This window comes from Plecotus auritus (genome assembly GCF_963455305.1).
Source record: "Plecotus auritus genome assembly, chromosome: 12".
Taxonomy (NCBI): Eukaryota; Metazoa; Chordata; class Mammalia; order Chiroptera; family Vespertilionidae; genus Plecotus; species Plecotus auritus.
Window position 1 is genome coordinate 20,482,933 of NC_137778.1, and position 12,329 is coordinate 20,495,261.

Consider the following 12,329-nt stretch of genomic DNA (forward strand, 5'->3'; position numbering starts at 1 on the left):
TGTCACATGGGGTAAGAACTTAATGGTTATTAATAATGCCCTTTTCACATGGTGTGTGGCGAAGATGTTTAGGCAGGAAGCCTTATCTGATGCCCTTAGTCAGAAGGCAAAATCTCTATGCGTTCCCATAGCACTTGATGCATTTCTTTTATAGTCCCAGTTTCTAGTTCACTTCCATTATAAAAATAATGAACCCTACAATCTACCAGAACTATGCTTGTTACTAGAAAAGCAGTCATAAACGAGTCATAGCCCCTTCCTTTATAGCAAACATGCACCACAGAGCAACACAGCTAGGTGACCAGGTGTCTTAATCACCCCCCACCATACACCACACTTCTAGACTCTGCACTGCACCTATAGGCGAAGTTCCACAGAGCAGATGCTCAAAAAAAATTTATTTAATGACTGAGTAATTTCCCCCACCTTCTCCCTATAAATATTAAGTTTAGGAGACTGTCTTCCTTCCCAACACTGCTGTTCAGAGTCCCTTTCTGGCTGCCCACGCTGCAGACCACCTGACCCACCTCGTTCTTCTCCAGGCTGCACTCCTCCATCATCTTGTCCCCTTGCTCCTGGAAGGTGATGATGATGAGAGCCACGAAGATGTTGACAAAGAAGAAAGGGAAGACCACAAAATAGACCACGTAAAAGATGGACATCTCCATGCGGTTGCTGCGGCTCGGGCCTCGGTCTTCCTCTGTCACATCGACAGAATGCTGCAAAACTCTGTGGGGACAGAATGAGGGGGCACCGATGGCGGATGGCCGTCTTGGCCACTGCTCTGACTCAAGGCTTCAGTAGGAGATATGCCACCTGTTATATTTTCTTGTCTGACCTCCTTGACTGTGCAGAACGTCCATTAATATATTTGGGGTCCATAATAACCAAGTTGGTGGGGATTCAGTGACCCTCAACCCACTGCCTTTCTAGCCCGCTCCATCAGGCATCTAACTTCTAAGCAACAGAGTGACATTATTTTATAGTTTATGTTGTCATATTCAATACCAAGAGACTCCTGGATTTCCACTTGGCATTTTGCTGCCAACTAGAGCATGCTGCCACCAGAAAGGGGTGTCTTGGTAATTGCCAAGTCGCTGAGAAGTCACTGTACAGCTATGGGTAGCATAAAACTACATTCTTCCCTGGCCGGTGTGGCTCAGTTGGTTGGACATCGACTCATACACCAAAAAGCTGCCTGTTCAACTCCTGGTCAGGGCACATGCCTTTGTTGTGGACTGAACCCCTGGTAGAGGGTGTGCAGGAGACAGCCAGTTGATGTTTCACTCACATACACATTTCTCTCTCTCTCCCTCTCTCTTCCTCTCTTAAAAACAATAAAAAAATCTTTTGGAAAAAAAGAAACTACATTGTTTTCTTTAGAAGAGGTGTGATCACACAAAGTATCTCTGGGTTCTGCCAGCTCATCCTCAACCCTCAATCCTCAGGTGTAGGGCGAGCTTGGAGGAGAAATCTGTTTAAAACAACTCCCAGGGACTCTTGTAAGGGACAGAAAGCTGTTCAAAACTTACTTGTTCTATAGGATTACAATGGCTCCACTCAACTCCTCAATACTTGGCTAAAACATTAAGACTTTCAAATATTTCCTAGACTTTGTCATCTCCCTCTCAATTTTTGCCTTAAGGATTTCCATTCTTTCTTCTGCCTCTCTCACCCACTCAGAGTCACTTACTCTCCCTGGTATAATAACTAAGGATTATCCTGGTTCATCTTGAATTGGCTTCTCAAAGGCAACCACATGGTCCCACCCCAGCTCACAGACAAGCAAGCTCGTCACTCACTGAGGCCATCCTTCCCCTGTGGAGACGGTGAAGAGGGTCAGCAGAGCCCAGATGATGTTGTCGTAGTGGAATTCATGGCGCTTCCATTCCCGACCTTTCACCTCCATCTTGTTTTTCTCGTGATCTACATAGTTGCCTCTAAAATCAGTGCAGAAATGAAACAGAGCCCCTTCACTATAGCTCATGGGGAGTCAAGGAATTCTATGGACTTCAATGATGCAGGGTAACTGATCAGCGTACAAATGCAATGAAAAAGGAATTTTATTCAAAGGCAGTGTATCACTGTGGAATAAAAATGGGATTTGGTGCCCAATAGACATAGAAGATTGACTCCTAATCCTTTCAGCAACTGACTTAAACTTTCAGAGCTGCAGCGTCCACATCTCGAAGATGCAAATAAAACCTATCTCAAAAGGTGGTTATAAAGATTTAAGATTAAAAAATATATATATGAGGTAAAATGCCAGGTACCATGTCGGACACAAAAAAGTGCTCAAAGTTTAGCAACCTCCCATTTTGCCTTTTTCTAAAAGAGGAACGTGAAGGGCATGAGAGAAAGAACAGAGCTACATATGGAGGTCGCTGGGCCTCCTGGGAACACGCTTCAGCAGAAAGTGAGCGGTGTGGACGGAATGTGTGGTGGCACTTACATGCACTCCTTCTCTGTGTCCTTGGAACTGTCCGTGCAATAAAAGAACTTTCCCTTGAAAAGCTGAACGGCGATAACAGCAAAGATGAACATGAAGAGCTTGTAGACAATGAGGATGTTGAAGACGTTCTTCAATGAGGTCACCACACAGTCAAAGACAGCCTGTGCACAGAAGAGACCTGGGTGTGAGTCCCGGAAGGGCCTGCACATTTGCCTAGAGCTGAGCTGGGGCCACACCATCACGAGCCAGCCCACTGAGAAGGTGCCTCAGGAGGCATCGCCTTGCTCAGCAGTGACACTCATGGGATTCAGAGCTGGCTTCCAAGCTGGTCACGACTACAAGGACCCACCACCTGAGAAGGGGACACATGCTCTGAATCTGACAGCAACCCCAGAGCAAGAGAGACAGATGTCATCAGGCAATGAGGAACTCCTTTGAGGAACCCCATTAGGTGCACTCTGTCTAGCGGGGAGACAGAAATTTATTGCAGAAAGGGATCTTTGGGTTGATTCAGCCCATTTCAGCCATTAAATAGCTTGTTCCCTGACCGTTCATGTATTTGGTGACATTCTTAAATTTGATTCATATACTGAATATGTCGTTTCCTCTTTACCTTTCTAAATGGATTGGAATGATAATAAACTATCATCTTTGTCCATTTTAATGCAAGTTCATGCATTTGCTTCAATTACATCCAACCCTTTACGTAAATGTTCTCCAGTTGAAAGCTGGGATAAAGATGCAACAGATGGTATGGGAAGGGATGGACAGCTGCCCTGGCGTGGACATGGAAGACCAGGTGCGTCAAAGCAGGATATTCAGTTAAAGGGGCAATGGATTCCTCTTGGGAGAAGCTGCTCTAAGCCCTAAGCCATGAGGAGTAATATGGGAGTAATATGAACACATTTCAAGCCTTTTTTAGGTTATTTTCTAGGTTTTTAGGTTTAGCTCACTGGAAAGTCTGGTGCACGGTGGCATCACATCTCTGCAGTCACTCTTTGCAGGGCGGGGTGAACACTGCTGGTGTAATTAGTTCAACACTGCAGGGACTGTGAGTGACACACAGCCTTGTGGAACCGCCAGAGCCACTTACATCTCCCTCGGTGACCGAGCGACAGAGAGAGGAGCCAGCTCTTCTTCATTAAATGGAATTAACCAAGGTTGGGGTCGCCCTCCAGTCTGTTACCTAATCTCATCACGCCACCTGTACCCTCCCCAGGACCCCACATAGGGTGAAAGAGATGAGACACAAGAGTGGTCAGGGCCCAGGTCTCCTGGCCAAATCTGGTTGGGGTGGGACAGAGGGAACAAACACCTGTGGGGCACTGACCCCGTCCAGGCCCAGTGCTGGGCCCTTTACCAGGTGGAGGGCTGTCACAAGCAGTACGTGAAAGACTGCTCGACACTGTGGGAGGTGCCTCGTCCTGGCGGGAAGGCAGGGCAGGGAAAATCAGGCAGTGGGGCATGAGCCTCCTGGGAACCTGTGCAGGTGGCCAGGGCCCTGTGCTCTGAGAGGAAGCCATGGACCTGCCAGGTAGAGGGCTTTCAGAAGTCACATCCCTGCAGTCCCCGCTTTTGATAAATCCAGCTGGTTTTGCTGCCTTGTGCTGAGGGCAGCATGGGGGAGGCAGAGGGGTTGGTGGGGAATATTCTAAAATATGTGAACCCAACGAGGAAGGGGAACTAGGAAGCAGGGCTAGCTGTCATTCACAGGAATTCAGGAGACAACTTTTCTCCCAGGACACTTCCGCTTCCATAACAGCAACAGATGTGTGTGGGGGAGGCAGGTTCACCCTGTAGCAAACAGGACTGGACTGGGAAAGCACACCCCGCGGGCAGGAAGACTCGGGGAGGAGCCCAGGGCGGTTGAGCAGGGAGGGCACCTGTCAGGAGCAGGAGAAACAGATGACCTGCCTGTGAAAGCAAACACAGGTCCTGGCAACAGGAAGACCCTAACCACACTAGCTCACTTCCCTGTTCCTTCTCTGCCTCTGCCCAAAATGCCTCTGTTCTTGGGCAAGCGACTGACCTATCTGTGCCTCAAACAGGAAGGGCCAGTGCCTGAGTCCGTCCTGCTCTAGAATCTCAAGGAGGGAAACACCCTGGTTACTTGGCCTGACCTAGCGTGGAGACCACAGACAGCGGCCCCGCTGCTTCCATCTGGGGAGGCTCCAGGACAGTCACATGGTTTTGTCCTGAATGACAGGCCACAGCCAGAGTGTATAAACTATCACCTGAGGCCGAATGCAAGAGCAAAAGGTTTCATAGATTTCCTGGGATGCTGCCAGGTAGATGAAAAGAACTTAAGTCCCCATGTGTACAATAGGAATATTCCCAGAAAACAATTCTACAAAAGCAAGCCAACTGTGGCTGCAGAGAGAGCCTGGGCAAAGGGGACTTGTTGAGAAAAAACTCAGAAAGCATTACCTTGAGCTTGGGCAGGCGCTTGATGGTCTTCAGAGGCCTCAGCACCCGGAGTACCCGCAGAGACTTGATGGTCTTGATGTCCCGCCCCTTGTTGGTTCTGCAGGGGAAAAGCCCCCAGGGAATCACAGGACGGGGAGAAATGAAAGTGACATTCACATTTCTGCTTAACCACAGAGTAAAGGGGGAGAGGTAGGCCAAAGGCCAGGAATTGGGTCCTTCTGGGAGATGCCACAAAACATGCTTTGGGAAACTTTTCAAGGCACTCCCCACTGTGCAAACTCTCATATGCACACACACGCACAAGTATCCTCACATAGAGGCACACACAGGCACACATGCACACACACAGAGGCATCCATGCACACGTTAATGACCACTTCCTCTCCCTATCAGCCAGTGGAATGTTGCTAATTAGCTCACTGGCAAAATGAACAAGGAAGAGAACTTGACTAGGGAACATGATGGTCACACACTGTGGATTCCCGCTGTGCCCAGCTACTGCTTCTGCAGTGGTAGACTCTCCGATGATATTGGGTAAAGGAATTAGTACCCCATGGTTGAGAGCAAGTCTCCTTAGGGGACTTGACCTCGCCCTGTCTTTGGCTCTAGGTTTGTCACCTCAGCAGAGCTCGTCAGCTCAGGGGAGAGCAGGGTGAGGAAGGCTGGTGGGGACCTGACACCCTTGCTGTGCTGGGCTGCCTATTCCAGAGACGGCATGTCATGCAGGCTTCTTGCCAGGACCTTGGCTCACACCCCAGTGATCCGTGTGGCTGGCTCTTTCCGCAGTCCCTCCCCATCTCAGATGCTGTGCACCTAGCACAGACTGCAGAGAGCCCTGCGCTGGGAGAAGGCCCAGACCGCAGTGCCTGCCCACCTCCATCCTCCCCCACAGCCAATGACCCGCCCTCTGCAGCCTCTTGGCAACGTTTGCTCCTTACAAATACAATACATTTCTTTTTAGTTTGAATGAAGTGAATAAATCAACCTGCAATCTCTCTCTCCACCCTGCTCATCCCCTGAGATCTTTGCATTCAATTCAAACAACTGCAGTTTGTAAAACATGCAGAAGGTGCGGATGAGACTCTCAGTCGTGAGCTCAGGCTCTGGTTCTTCCCTCGCGTTGGCCCAGATGACCATCACGCCAACTACCTGAGCAGTGGGGCCCAGAACACCCAGTGGGCCCTTCCTGTCACAACCACCCCCGATAAGGAGGTAAGTCCATCCCAGGTCAGAGACATTTAATGTAATTCAAGAAATGCTGGCTATGCTCAGATTGTAAATTTAAAGACCCTCTTAAAGGTTATAGGCCATGACCTACAAGTCACTTTTAGTCAACCCTGGAGGTGGACATAGATAATCCAAAAATGTCACATCGATAAGGCCTTTTGCATCAGGGGCTTTGTATATTTTATAAACTTTTTTTTTAGTGTATCAGGGTCATGTATCTACCTATCTAAAAAAGGCAAAGCCAACTACATATTCAAACCAATCAGAAGGGTCACTTCCCAAGAAGGCTTGGCGACTCCTAATTGGTATTCTCTTGGGTGTCAGTGAAAACTCAGCACTCACATAAACTCACTGTGCCTTCCTTAACCAGCCACTCTTCCCCCCTAAACATGCTTTCTCCCTCCTCCCACCCAGTCCCGAGTTCTTTCCATCAAAGAAAATTGAGAATAATATTTACCCCAAAGCGTTTCTATGGAGGATCCGAGCAGAAAGCAGTTTAAAAAAGAGAGAAAGAAGATGAGAAACTTGATGGACAAAAGGAACCTTATAAGACAGGAAACTGGAGGCGCACAGGCCCGCGCAGTCCTGCTCACAGCCTCACGGCCTTGACATCCGCAGAGCCCACAGGCTTTGTGAAAGGAAGGCCAGCACCCACATGCTCCCCACCCCCTCCCACTTGCAAAGGCAGAGGGTGCGGCTGCCTCCAACGAGGCGGCATTTCCCACATCGTACTTTATCCCACTGAGCCTAGTGTAACTGAAGTTTTCTACACGCGGGCTTTTATTTCCATTTCCTTAGTCGTCTTCAGACAAACACTTACTGTTTCCAGTGAATTTATAAGGAACCAGCTGGAGGAATTACACCTGTTCTGGGCCAGAATTTACCACTCTGGAAAGGCATTCAAGTCATCCCGGCATATTTATGCTCATGAAGGACTTCATTCAAACAGGGGCCACGTGACCAACCTAGGAGGGGCACTCTGACATCTCTAAAAAGCACAGATGAGCAACATCGTAAAACTGCCTCGAAATATAGGGAAGGCGGGTCTATTAGGGTCCCAATGTCACACGAAGGGATGCCTTTTGATAAATTAAATGACCAGCTGTCCATCATGAGCTATTTACTGTACAGCTTGAAAAAAAATCATCTGAGCTCTACTGAGGAGGTGTAACAACAGCTTGGCACATACCCAGGTTGCAATAGATGTTTCTTTCACACATCAGTGTTTCTCTCTCTCCCCCTTCTCCTGCGCTCTAAAATTAATTTTAAAAACATATCAAAAAAAGGGTGAGAGTGTAAATGTAAAATACTTGAGATGAAATCATGAGAGCTAGCTTTTTACATGTTTCTTCCCGGCTAGAGTCTGAGCTGAGCACTTTCAGTGCAGCTCTTTATTTGGACTCCCTAATAACTTTAGGGCGTCGGTGTTACTATCCCTGTTTCACAGAAGAGATTCAGAGAGGCTGAGAGAGCGCCCAGCCTTGGCAGGGCGAGCTGGGCTGTGGTGCTGGGAGCTCTCGCTCTGGACTAGGCCTCTGCACCAAGCAGGCTTTGCTCTGGGCTCCGTCAAAAACAGCGCACTGGATTCCAGGGCTGGAACAGATCCCTGAGGTCCCCTTAACTGTGAGGAATCGGCGGCCCGGGAGATGGGCCTTGCATAAGATGGCCCGGAGAGTGAGCCTGCGGGGTCTGGTGACCCGGCCTGCTGCTGTGAGGAAGTGCCTAGAATTCAGGCTTTGGTTCTTAGTTGCTGGTTGCAGTGAAGATAATTTCTCTTAAAATCTTTTTAATGTGCCACATTAAACCTATGTTGTTACCTATGTTATACCACCATATACCACAAAAACTTCTAAATACCACTTTACTCAGTAAATGGTGCTGTATTCAAAATTATATTAATTTCACTGCAAATGACAAATGGATACTAATTTGGGAAGTAAAACCAAGGCCTCATAAACCTTAAATCTCTCATGTGATAATCGCCAAATGTTAAGTGGGCAGAGATAATACTTTCCCCTAAATGGTAATAGCATCTTCTCACACGGAACACCAGGTAGGTCAGTCAGGTATCCCTTTATGCATTCATATAACAGCATTGATGGAGTCCTTTACACACGTCAGGGACTCTTTCTAGGTGCTGGATACACAGTTGTGAACAAAACAAATGAGGTCCCTACCCTTTTGAAACTTAACCAGTTTAGAAGGGAAGACAGGCCTCAAGGAAACAAGCAAACATATCAGTGTAACTGTACGCTCAATGCTACAGAAAACTGGAATCATTTGATTGGAAAAGTTTACGGAAACAACAACACAGGACATAGACTCACCCTCTTTCCCCCGGCTGCATTCGTCTTGAGCAAAAGCTACGGGAGAACCTTCCCTATCCCCAAAATGAGAGAACAGAGTCGGATCAATGGCCGGGCAGGTGGACAAGGGTCCCACACTCCAGGCGCTTTTGCTTGACCAGGTCCTTAACCCCAAGACCTTTACATCCAGCAGCATCTGAGCAGGTCCTCGGAGGTTCAGACTGACACCCATCTTAGGAAGAAAGGCTCAATAATTCTCGCTCCTCCCACACAGCTCGATAGAGGACAGAATTTTCTCTCTACAATAAATTATGCCCTAGAATCCCAATAAAATATCATACTACGGAACAAAGGGGGTCTCTGACCACCCTAGGGTGTGTCCCTTATTTTGAAAAATGGGGCACCATGATGGTACGCTCCGATCCTAAGGGCCGAGTGTAGCTGTCCATGTACTGTGAGGAATGGGGCTATGTGCCCCACTCTGACTCCCACAGATATGAGTCAGGGAGAGTAATCAGACATGGGTCAAAAGTAAACCATTTTCCAACAGGCCTCACACACTGCTGAGCTGCTGCTGAAGAGCTCCAATTTTGAATGGCTGCAGAAAGGCACACTTGCATTCTCAGTTGTGTTAACATATGTTCAGCACTGGTTTGAAAACTGCCCTTTGAAATGAAAGGAATGCTGGGTAACAAAGCCAGAGAGTCAGGAATAACCCCCACAACTTAGCCCCCGTTTGTTAAAACATACCCTAATTTACACACGGGCTAGGTTGAAGGACCTTTCCCAAGTCCACGCCTGTAACAGTTATCCAAGCCGCTGTCCAAGTCAGCAAGACCACACAGGAGATGTCTTATCAATCTAGCCACACAAACTCTCCCAGCACTTTGAGGCACTTTAATTCATGTGCTTTTTATACATCATTTAAATATAATCATCCAATAATCCTTTGCTAGTCGTTGCTATTAAATATATAATCATAATAATTATTATTATTTTTACACTGAAATTTTACCAGGTTTAAAAATGGACTCTAATGTTAAAGTCTGAGGATAATTTCACAGGCTAGAATACCCTGGTCCCACTTTAATTGGGACTTAATTGGGCCACACAATCTTCCATTTATTTCCCACTTTCTGGGTAAGTCCCCAGCAGCTCTCCAGAAAATAATGCCATGTTTCTCTTATGTCTCATCAGTAGAAGATGAGACTTTTCCAGCTCAGTTGCCAAGTGGCCCTCCAGATCCTTCATGCGTAATCACTCATCACTCACTGCGATCTTGCCCTTCAGCTTCCAGTCCCCTGTCCTAGAAGAACATGCTCTCAAGTGGATTTGTGCTACAACCCAACTCTCCTTGCACGGGGGACAGAGTGGGGGTGTCGCGTTCTGGAGAGCCTTCCCTCCTTAGGTGGCATGGCCATCTGCCCCCCCTTCCTCCCCCACAAACCCAGGACAGAACAGCAGGGGGTCTGAGGGCATGTCTTGCATTAGGAATAGACAGATTTGCTGAGGGGAAGGCGAGGGCAGGGGCCGTGCTGGGAGGAGCCCTGAGCCTTGCTAAAGTGTCTGGACTATTATTTGGTAGGCAAAATAACTACCATTTATCACACACTCTCTAAATGCTTCGCACTATATTGAACACTGAATGCATTTTACCTTATTCAATTCTCACAAGATCAAAATACAGTTATTTTTCATTTCCACGTACAGGTGAGCAAGTGGATGTCCAGAGAGGGAAGGCAGCTAATCCTGAAGAGTGCTGAGATTCAGACCTAAGGCTACCTGACTCTCAATCCTGTGTTTTTATTTCTGATGTCACAATGCCTTTCCACACAGAAACCACTGGAGGCTTTTAGCCAAAGAAGGAAACAGCCAAGGAATCAGCAGTTCCAGAGCTCAAATACTAAGCTGTCTGCTCCAGCATCCTTAATCAGTCCAGGGCCGATGAGCGTTCATGGAAGAGCCAGGTACAGACAGAAAAGCAAGATGGACAAAGTCAGAGATGCCTTCTCCATCAGGCACACAGGCCTTGTCCATCTCCAGGCAGGGACAGAAGCAGCTGGAGGCCGAGGACAGAGCCATACCAAGCCACTGCTTGCAGCTGACAGGGGTTAATGGCTTGGAACTAACTAGAATATCTGAGACAGAGGGGAGCATAATGTCGTGGAAAAAGCCCTGAACTTGAAATAAAATTAAAAAATCAATTGTTTATGAACTGGCTTTGCTTTGTACGAGTCAAATAGTCGGACCTCAGGCGATCCATTTCTCAAGTGTAAAACAGGCCTGTGCTGGATAAATGGCATACAGAGGTGAAAGCACTCTAAACTCCAAGCCCCATGGAAACAAGGAAGCAACTCTCCCATTTGCACTGGCAATGCTTGTCTCTGGAGAGGGAACTCCAGGGCCAGCACTTTGACCTTGTCACTGCTTAGCTGTGGCCAAGTGGGAAGGTCCCCTTTCTTCCTGACCCATCCCTCAGCATTTCGGGGTCACCCGGGAGCTCTACATCCTCTGCTTCTTTCTTTGCTCTGGGAGCAGAGCACTAGCTCTATGCTAACTGGTTAGTGCAGAATTCTTTCCTTCTTGCACGTGGACCTCAATAAGCCCCCTGAACACACTCATGTTGGCCTTTGCAAATTTTCTCCTTTGCAAACACAGCACCATACTCTCACTGGAAGGCACTTTTGTCCAAGCTTGGAGCCTCAGCAGGAGACAGCAAAGCATCGGACCGTCTCCTAGCAATTTTGTTATTCAATCTGGTCAATCTAGTGACCTGATGTCTTGGTTTTTAGTCTTCACATTCTAAACACCCAAAACCCTCCCATCGGCTGATCTTTCTAAGAAGGTCTAGGTACTGGCTGAAGTCCAGCCAGATATACCCCCTCACACACACCAGCTGGAGACTAATTCATAATGCTAGGCTGTGCCTCTGCCAGTGTGGACTAAGCAGATGGCTGGCGGGTCACATGATCGGAGCTGACACTTCCCCTCATGACCTCCTCTAACCTGAATTATTCTAAAACTACTTTCAAACTTGAGGACAGTGTGAGTGGTTTCTCCTAATCCCACAGGACCTGGCTCTTCCCATGGCTGGGAAGGTCCCCCTCCTGTGCTCGTTCTCCATATTGTTGGTTACCATATGGATGGGGCCATGCTCTCTGATGGGTCCATTTCATTCTGCTTGGTCATGGGTCTCCCGGAACAACATCTTTCTATCTGTTCACTGCTGAGATGTCATTTACGACCAATCATCTCCCAAATCTGGGCTTGTTAATCAAGAGAAAATGCTTGGGCATTCACACCCATGGCCTCCATATGATAAAGGTCTCCAAGCACACTTTCCACAGAGGGTCCTCCAACAGCACATGTCACAGAGGACACATGCATACTGGGACTCAAGGCCAAGAGCAGGTAGACTGGGAACTTCTCTCTTTCTTTCAGGCACTCGCTCATGTGGCTCTCACTTTGCCCCTCCCTGCACCCTCCCAAGGCAGCCCGAGTATAATATAGCCCTGGGCATCCCAAGAGTCCATGGGCATTAATCATCATTAGTGTCCCTGCCTGGCACAAAGTCAGGTAAAGTCTCTCTCGAGGGGACTCTTCAAGTTGGAGTCTCGCGGAACAGCATCTTTCTATCTGCTCCCTGCTGGAAATTTCCAATTCCATCTCAGCCGGCAGCCTAAGTCCAGTTAATGGGCTACCTGACGGCTAAATTTAATTTTAATCCTTCATTTTCTTCCCCAGAACAATGGAGCTGGACGACCTGTCTCGCTCAGTGGTAAATGGGCCTTCTTTGCACGAAGCAGAACTCTGTCCACTCTTTTGTCCCCTCTATAAGATTAATGTGTACTCGGAGCTTCCTTTGGGAGACCCCCCTTTTAGTTCTTTCTTGGGGTGCTGCCAAAAAAGCAAAGCTT

General features: G+C 47.9%; 1 protein-coding gene across 3 annotated transcripts in view; it reads right to left on the reverse strand.

Annotated features, from left to right (window-relative positions):
• The window catches only part of CACNA1E (calcium voltage-gated channel subunit alpha1 E), a 265,342-nt gene that overhangs the window by 39,052 nt on the left and 213,961 nt on the right, over window positions 1–12,329 (reverse strand). For all 3 annotated transcript variants that reach the window (XM_080648664.1, XM_080648663.1, XM_080648662.1), the window contains 5 exons: window positions 6,564–6,575; window positions 4,880–4,976; window positions 2,453–2,613; window positions 1,803–1,940; window positions 528–729 (listed from right to left, as the gene is read on the reverse strand). In XM_080648664.1, coding sequence (XP_080504790.1) covers window positions 528–729; window positions 1,803–1,940; window positions 2,453–2,613; window positions 4,880–4,976; window positions 6,564–6,575 — 610 coding nt within the window. The remainder of the gene's footprint in view (window positions 1–527; window positions 730–1,802; window positions 1,941–2,452; window positions 2,614–4,879; window positions 4,977–6,563; window positions 6,576–12,329) is intronic.